The following is an 8,818-nucleotide window of genomic DNA, read 5'->3' as shown; positions in this document are numbered from 1 at the left end:
CATGGCACGCTTCGAGCAGGGAAATTTGTATATGGCTCTGACTCTTACATTCTATTGGTTGTCTACATGGCTGTTTATTCATCGAGATGTATGTGTCTACTTCAGTAACAATAGTACACAACATGGGAGTGACATTTGTTTTAGGCATCGTGCGAACCCCAGATTAAAGTCCTCCACTGCAGGGAGTTAGCTACAGCAAACCGCGCTCTACCTTCTGAGGCCACATCCAGTACGGCCCCAAAAGGGTCCGTGACTGAAACTATGTTTTACCTAATCCACTTATATTCAGGAGTTGGTGCGCAAGCATCAAGTGAGTCACAAGGCACATGGTCCCCTGTACAGTAATATGATGAGGAAAAAAAAGGGTGGAGACTTAGCACAAGGAGCTCTTTCCACAGCACAGAAAAAAAGGCCAAAATGTTTTTACCAAATTCTTATCATGTGAATAGATTACACACAACCAAACAGAGTGCAATCCTGTGATTCTAAGGTCTACTCAAAGAATGGCAGCCTCGCCCACCAAGAGTAAACTAAATTTATTATGATGTGAGCAATGGCACTCATCAAGTCTTTGAATACCCTTGCAGAGGCTTGCTCAGGAAGTATTGGTGTGACAGAAAATAATATAAGGCAATTGAGTCCCTTAGCAAATTCCCGCACTAAACATGCACCCAGTTTGCAATAACCCACGTAAGTAAAACAATTCAGCTTTAACATGCTCAATGTGGGCAGGTAATAGCAGATTGCTGCAAACACAGCACATGTGGTCATTACATATAAGCTTGCATATATGGTCTTAACAACAGATTTCAAGCAGTTGCCATGGCTTAACATGTTCACGCAAAACTCCCACTCACTGCAGTACAAACCTGTCCCACAATCCCTTTCACAAAATCAAGATATTCTAGCAAGGCATCCTTGTATACAATGCTCTATATTTAGGAAACAAATTCTCCATCAAAGAAAAAATGGTGTATTAAATATTAAAAACCAAAGGTAGACTTAGCAGGGCAGGCCGAACGAAGGTCAGGGAATTGCACTCTCCCCCAGTAAGTCCGCCACCAGATAGGCCACCCACACTCCAGATGAAGACGCCTCAAAAGTATATACCTTTGCGTGCATGCACTTACTGTAAGATCTATGACTTAACACCATCTTCGAGGAGACAGAACTGAGGTTCAAGTTTTGTAAACTCAAACATAACCCTCCCAAAGATGACTCCAATTTAAGAACAGAAAGCTCAGACATAACCCTCCACTCTGGGAGACACCAGTTAGGCCACCGTGGAAAAGCAGCATACATATAAACATCCTCCCAACACTTCTGACGGACGCAACTCCTTTGTACAGTCAAGCAAGAAGCTCGGATACATCCTTATTGTACAGAGACCAGCTTCACCTAGGCAAGTGTGTTGATTCTCATACCTTAATAAACGAGTAAAGAAGAACCATGGAGCTTGCAACAAGCTAACATTTCGAGCACTCACACCCTAAACACTCGTAGCCTGATCTTCACAACCTTTGTAAAAACTAAGCTCCCAACTAGATTAGCAGCAAAGGGAAACCTCGTCAGATTTTTATTGCAGAGCCTTCACAGCAGCACATCTGCAGGTGAAGCAAACTCCCACCTCAGTATCATGGAAGAGCTAACTTCTGTGGTACCAGCGGTTGAAAATATCATTACCCTCCTTGCCATGGGTTCAATGAACAAATGCCACTCTCCACTCAGTGAAAAGGATACCTATCAATCCATAAGAGGGAGGAGCGATGCAACTCTGCAAAGACCACAAGGGGTAATCCAAGCTGTTCTCCAGGTGATACGGTGGTTCTTTCCTGCAAGCAAGCAAGTACACAGCACATCCGTGGAGCTGGGCGAAGGCCTGTTTTTCTTGTAGACCTTCCAAAACCCAAAGTCACCAGCCGAACCACCAAACAGCATCCCCAACAAATTCATGCCGAAAGTGAGCTTGTCTGCACCCAGGCAAGATATATGAAGAATCAAGGCCACCTTCCATGTTGATGGCAATAAATTTTGATCAACCTTTGCATCAAGAGAGTTTGGAGCTAAGGACTACCTTAGTTGCCGCAATGGCCTCAAGACTCACCATGGGCAGTGAATGCATATGCCTTCTGGACAAGACTCCACGCCGTAACTCTGGTACTAATGGTACTTGGGAATCATCTTGAAGCACTGGAGAGTGAGAAGAAACGTAGTCTGACCAGACAGGTATACCGCCACCAGTGGTCTGATGATCCTTCTGAGCACACGAAGATTCAGCCGTAGAATTAGTGTCATCATTAGCATTTTCCAACGCTGGCAAAGAGGACATCAGCCTGTGTCCTTGTAACTGCCTGGCAAATATATCTTCTCTCCCTGGAGTTTCCCTTGCGGTACATGCATGGCCTGCCGGACTCGGCTGCTCGGCTGCTCGGCTTGAGACAACTTCTGTGACTGTTTTTCTAGCTTCAATCTGCATGCTTGGAACCATCTGGTCATAAGGTGATCGCCCTGAGTTCTTGCCGTTTGCAAGGGTTGGACCTCCGTCAATGTCCATATTCTCGGTCAGAGTATTATCTGCACCTCGCACTTCTATAGTGTCACCTAGACCTTCTTCCAAACCATTTGCCATGGCTGCCCTCTCCGCTGCCTCCGTTTCCCACATGTCTGCAAGTGCTTGCTCTAGGCGTTCTCGAGCTGAAGCAATCTCCACAATCGGTCTTGGATAATTTGAGCCAAGCTCAATTCCAGCAGCACGAAGCACACCTGGAGGGGCATCCCATGGATGGTGTATCCATTCGGTTGGCAGACGTGACAGCTCAGGCAACCATCGGCGAACGTACTCTCCATAAGGATCAAATCTGTACCCTTCAATCTGCCACAAACGCACCAGAAGCCAAAATGACAAACACAATAGGTGCAAAGCCTGAAGCTGCTAAAATGTGATCATGATGATGCGAAACAGCAAGAGAAAAGAACTTCCATTTATATCACTCATACCTGGGGGTTGTCCATCCGATCTAATTCATGACCATCTGGCAAACTGCCAGAAATGTATTGCCATCCCAGAACATCACTTTCCAGATCTGCATCCAAGAGGGTATCCCAAAAATACTTCATCCCCCAACGCCATGGAAGCTGCAGAAACTTCACACAGAAGCTGGAGACAATCACACGAATCCGATTATGTAACCATCCAGTCGCCCACAGCTCCCTCATTCCAGCATCCACCAAGGGATATCCCGTTCGGCCCTGCCTCCATGCCTTAAAATAGCCTTCATCTACCCGCCATGGGAAATACTTCAAGTTCGACAATAAAGACCTTTCATGTGTGAAAGGAAAATTGAAACTCAGATACCTTGAGTACTCTCTGAAACCTATAGATCTGAGAAACAGATTGACGCTTTGTTCGCCTCCTTCGTTGCCCTCTTTCACCCATAACACTTGTTTCATGCGAATCAGGTGAAATATCTTCCTGACACTCAGTTCCCCATAGTGCAGGTGAGGTGAAAGCAGAGAAGTCGTGGCACTATCTACTTTCTGCCGGTTATTGCCATACTCCGTTAAAGGCCCGTTTACAAACGCCTCTATGGCCTTGTCTGCATTAGCCCATCCCGGAGCCCATGCTCGTGATAATAACGCGTTGCTTCCTTTCTCTGATTCGTCCTCAAGTTCCAAGTCCTCAATCGAGCAGCTCGAGATAGGTCCTGCGACAACAGGCAGCCGTATAACCCATGTAAGCGGAACTTAGAATTCGTCAAGACAACAACCAAGTCAGGCGGTTGGTGGTACCTGAGAATTTAGAAAGACGTTTAGGAGGGAGCAGAGGAGCCTCCGGCTCGAAAGGCATGTCCATGCACCTTGCCCAATACGCAGCAAAAGTTGTGAAAGCCCTGCCATGCTCGTCATTCACTTCCCATGGCTCGTAAAGCAAATCTGCGTTGAATGTATTGACTAAAATACCAGCTTGCGAGAGTCCTTGCTTTACTCTATGGTCACGCACAAGGGACACAGGATCTGATGGACCAAGGCACCCAGAGTGGATTAGACCGCGACAAGCAAACACAAACGAAACAACACCGGACTATAAGAAAACACTAGCTTACCGTAAAGGTGGTTGTAGAACACTTGGGTCGCTCCTGTATCCTTGCATATTTCAAGCAAGATAGACAGGGCATTCTTGGCTCGTCGCATCATCAGAGGCGCCCCTAAACTGCGCAATGACTGGTCTAGGTGTATCAGACTCTGCTTCAACCACCATCTCGAAACCCGACCCGGAAGAAATTGGCCTTCCTCTTCAGGCGACCATATGAAAACCGGAACCGTGATCCCTGCTCTACATGCTGCAACCAGCGCAGGGTTGTCCTCCACTCTCAGATCTCGACGAAACCAAACAATTGTGCACGTCGCCATGGGCGTGGAAAGCTGAGCTGAGGCAAATATGCGGGCAGGATGTGGAGCTGTAAACGGAAGCAGGGTCACTTCGAAAGCTTAGAGATCAGGCAGGAAGGGATGCAGGCGGCGGTTGGGCTGCGAGCAAGAGGCTTGAGGGCTTGAAGGCAGGATCGGGGAGAACATGGTGGCTCAAGAGCACACACAGATTGCTGCTGGGCTTCTTCAAAGCAGCAGCTTGATGTGTGTATGAGTGAGGATAGAATCTAGCAAGGCAACTGGCAATCTCGTTGAGCACCTAATTTTCTGGAGAGGGAGGGCGAGGCAATGAAAGGCCGAAGAGAGGGTGAGGAGTAAAACCGGGAGTCGTGAAGGAGGAAGGGAGGGGAGGGGAAGCCAGCTGCAACACCAACGACTACAGACAAGTACCCAAGAAGGAGCTGAAAGAGAAGGGAGCAGTGATGAGGGTGGTTCTGTAGCACGAGGTGTGTCATTGATAAAGCAGAAGCAGCATCTTGCTGCCCAAACAGGGCGATATGGCAGCGCAGGAGCCGGAACAGAAGCACAAGAGCAGCTCTCTCACAGCAAAGTTCTCTCTCAGAGCTTTGCTACTGATTGATTCAGATGACAGGGAAGAGCTAGTCTCATCACAGCAAAGTCTCTCAGAGCTTTTGCTATTGAATCAAGAGCACAAGATGAAGAAGAAGAAGAGGAGCAGCATCAGAGCAAAGTCTCTCTCTCAGAGCTTTGCTATTCTATTGATTCAGATTCAGAAGACACAGGAGCTATTCTCAGAGCAAAAAGTCTCTAGAGCTTTGGGTCTCTCCCAAGATGAGGCTTAGTAACCTCATTGGCCCCCCCACCCCCCCTTCTTTTTCTCTACAACCCCCCCCTAGAGGGGGAGTTTTCTCTAGACGCTCAGTGCTCACCTCAGGTTGGGTTTAGACGCGCAGCAGCAGTAGTCAAACTCTCCCTTTGGGAGGACTCCACCATTGTGTGATGTTTAAATAGAACGGTCGTCTTTTTCATACGATAGCTTTAGCGACGAGTGAACATGTTTGTGGGAGTTCAAGCGCTCCCCCGCCCCATACGTGGCACTCGTCAAACACTTCCTTTGGGAGGACTGCTACTGTTGTGTGTTCAGATAGGGCAGACATTGTCTACTTACAAAAGCTTTAACGAGTGAGCCATTGGAGTCCTCTTGGGGAGGGGGGGGGGGGGGGGGAGGCAACAACGGTAAACAAACTTTAATACATGTCCTAGCTCAAGTGGTCTTTACCTTCTGATTGACAACATGTTCGGCATTGTGTGCCCAAGCCATTTCTCCTTTGTTTTAGAGGATACGCACATCAATCAACGCCCCTTCGAGATGGAACCTGCCCTAAGAGCCCATTCAACTTCCCAACTTGTTACCTTGTCAAAGTAGGCCCTCCAATCCCCCCGCCCCCTTCCTTCCCTTTAACACACATTCCCAAAGCCAACTGTTACCATGCAACTGCACCAAAGCACACCCTTCTTATGAGTAGCTCATTGCTATCCCTTTCTCACATCCAAAGCTTGTGGTAGCCTCTCATCACTTCAGGCCTTAGAAACTTATTTGCAATCAAAGGTGGTATAGCTCCTTGCTAACACTATGGTTTATTAGGCACAATCATAAAAGTGTGGATGTGAAGACATGCTTCAATTTGATCTCTTCTTACATTCCCCATAATAATCCCCCCTACGAGCATAAGAATGCTCTTCAAACACATCCTAAATGTGTATGTTGGCTATCTCATGGTGCCCTAATCCCCAAATTTTCTAACTCGACACATGGGCACCTTCATAAATAACCTAATGCAAATTGGAGTTTACAACTCACAGCAAAAGTAAGGCACAAGCTTGAGGGTTGCACGTCATCATGGTGGTCATCGACATGAAGACCTTTCAAATGTAGCAATCAAGATACAACAAAGGAGGAAAACACATATTACATGAACCATCTCACACAATCTAGTATTGTAGGCAATGAATGACAAGTTGCCAAAAAGATTAGTCGTATGATCAATTGTAAGCATACAAATAAGGTATGATCAGGATGTAAGAATCAAGATGACAAGGAAGGGGAAAAACACCCATTGGATAGACCATCTCACACAATCTAGTATTGTATTCAACAAATGACAAGTCACCAAGAAGATTGGTGATATGATGAGGTATGAGCATATAAAGAAGCATGAGTGTAGGAAAAGGAAGACAAAAGCATAAAGCCATGGATGGAAGAAATCACGAAAGCAACATTGAGGGCCTTTGCCCACCTATCGTTATGTTAGTTAATGACCTTGAAGTAACTAATTTAGTTACACTAAAGTTATCCCTAACACAATTCCATTTCCATCGGTACCCATTATGTTCTTCACAAAGGGTCTTAATGATCACAATGGCTGCTTCTTTTTAAAGGCTTTAAAATGAGAATTCATATTCTCAATCCTAAAAAATACTTAACCGAAATCTACTTAAAGTAACATTTCCACTACCCACCATTAAGTTAAACCTTTATTTTCTCTCTTTCAACACGTTTCCCTTCACAAAAGGTCCTTAAAGTAACTATTTTGAAGGGGTTAAATTTTCAAGCATCTTTAACATGCCGCTAAGAGATTTAAAGTAATTGGGCCCACTTTAATATCCCAATTGAAATACACTTTTGTTGAGTACTTAACTAGTCCTCCTTAATTTGGAGTCAAAATGTGCCTGAATCAATGAAAACCCTCCTTAAATCCCCTCCCCAATTTTGCATCTTGGGTAGATCCATATTTCTTATACATATACATGAAAATAATACATTCTAGCCCAACCTTGCCCTACAAGTATCGTGGATTTGCTTAACGATTGTCGTATAGGACATGCGATGCAAGTTGTTACCTCATGCCTTGCCATAAGAGCAATCTTAATTGTGGTATATAGCAATAATAGGGTCGTCGTAGCTTGCACCCTATTTATTGTTATCCAACCTAACTCCTGCAAAATTATGTGAAAATGTGGCTTACCCACTACCATGAAGATGCTTGGATTGTAGGCATAGAGGAGTGCTATGAGACCATACACCCTATGATGTCTACAGTAAACTGACAAGTGAGGTTTAAGATAAGTCCTAAATTTCACCCACGTTGTCAAGGGTTTTGTGCTTATTACATGTAAGCATTATGCAAAAGGGCGTAGCTTGTTTCCATCGGGTTTCGAGTAAGAGCCCCCTACCTCAAACAATGAGTTAACCAAAATAACATTAGTTTTAGAATTGAGCGATGATGCCCACATAGAATCCCTACCCCACCATAGCATAAAGTCCCAATCCTTAGCAAACCCACCATAACATGAAGGCACAACCCTTAGGAATCCATCACACCTACTTATCATGGAGGGCTAGTGCTTGCAGATGTGATGGGGTGGGAAATAGTGGTAGGGTTGCCGTCCCAAGTATGGCAACAATATTGTCCTTATATACCCCAACTAACACGAACACATCTTTGCTCATGCCATATGTATCAATATTTGGGATAAACATAAGCAAAAGGCAATAGTATAGATGCAAGAAGCATTATATACCTATTATATACAAGGCTAAACAAAGTCTTTGGACTCTGTGCCAAGGGATGAGTGGGTTCCCAAGGAGATTTGAATAGGTCCATCATTGAAAAGAGGTAAAAATTTTACTTGAGATGAGTCTTGCCTAATATGTCATGTGAGTGAGTTTGTGTTTGAATGGAAGAAAAGAAACATCAATGCTTGCCTACTTTTGTTCTCAACATAATGTTGTCTCCTTTGCATTTATTCAACTTATTCCCATTCCCTCCTCAAGACTTTATGCTAATTTTGAAACTACAAGTTCCTAAAGGTCCTACACAACCTCATCCTAAGGATCAGCATTGTGCTAAGAGAAGAGTTCACTAGTACAACTAAGACACGAAATGATGAGGTTGCAAGGGATACGCCATTCACAATCTCCAAAGTTGCAATCTTGCCCTCTAGGGAGAGACGTATAGTGGGCAAATGATAGTTGTGTGGGATGAGAGTGCACAATGACACAAACAAACACGTCTGCATACATACATGCAAAAAGAAAGAGAGAGAGAGAGAGAGAAGTAGAGAGAGAGAGAGATGTTTTGACTATTTGATCTTTATCTCATTGTTAAAGACAATGTGGGTGGGCTTTCCTCAAGCTCACCCACTCACCATCTAACCCTTAGCTGCCCAACCCCCCTCCCCATCATGATAGGAATGCATGTACCTTCGATCTTATCTAAAACCTTTGCAACTCACATCTTGCCCTTACTTTATCACAAACCCTCCCCTATGCCCCCCTCCTCATGTGCATCTTTAAAAGGTCTTTTGATGTGACCTCTTGCTCCATAGAAATGATCCTCTTAGCATTTCCTTGCCTACCTACATGCCT

The 8,818-nt window shown here is 44.9% G+C and overlaps 1 protein-coding gene across 2 annotated transcripts; it reads right to left on the bottom strand.

Annotated features, from left to right (window-relative positions):
- Positions 1-950: 950 nt before the first annotated feature.
- On the bottom strand, positions 951-5,201 carry LOC147902167 (cryptochrome-1-like). 2 transcript variants are annotated; one of them, XM_087374718.1, is made up of 5 exons: positions 4,104-5,201; positions 3,790-4,014; positions 2,998-3,704; positions 2,075-2,872; positions 951-1,970 (listed from the first exon to the last, which is right to left on the bottom strand). In XM_087374718.1, the coding sequence occupies exons 1-5, from the start codon at positions 4,408-4,410 to the stop codon at positions 1,950-1,952; spliced, it is 2,058 nt and encodes a 685-aa protein (XP_087230844.1). In that variant the 5' UTR covers positions 4,411-5,201; the 3' UTR covers positions 951-1,949. The 2 variants fall into 2 exon arrangements, with proteins under 2 accessions (XP_087230844.1, XP_087230845.1); XM_087374719.1 differs by having other exon boundaries at positions 2,105-2,872.
- Between the last annotated feature and the right edge of the window lie 3,617 nt (positions 5,202-8,818).

This window comes from Dipteris shenzhenensis, chromosome 5 (genome assembly GCF_047967505.1).
Source record: "Dipteris shenzhenensis isolate YYH24624 ecotype China chromosome 5, Dip_SZ_1.0, whole genome shotgun sequence".
Lineage (NCBI taxonomy): Eukaryota > Viridiplantae > Streptophyta > Polypodiopsida > Gleicheniales > Dipteridaceae > Dipteris > Dipteris shenzhenensis.
Note: the sequence above shows the minus strand (reverse complement) of the source record. Positions and strands in the feature narration are given on the sequence as shown.

Coding starts and splice junctions, on each gene's coding strand:
- LOC147902167 (XM_087374718.1), bottom strand. CDS start 4,410: ATGGCGACGTGCACAATTGTTTGGTTTCGTCGAGATCTGAGAGTGGAG. Junction 3,705..3,789: donor ACGTCTTTCTAAATTCTCAG/GTACCACCAACC, acceptor CTGTTGTCGCAG/GACCTATCTCGAGCTGCTCG. Junction 2,873..2,997: donor ATCGGATGGACAACCCCCAG/GTATGAGTGATA, acceptor CGTTTGTGGCAG/ATTGAAGGGTACAGATTTGA.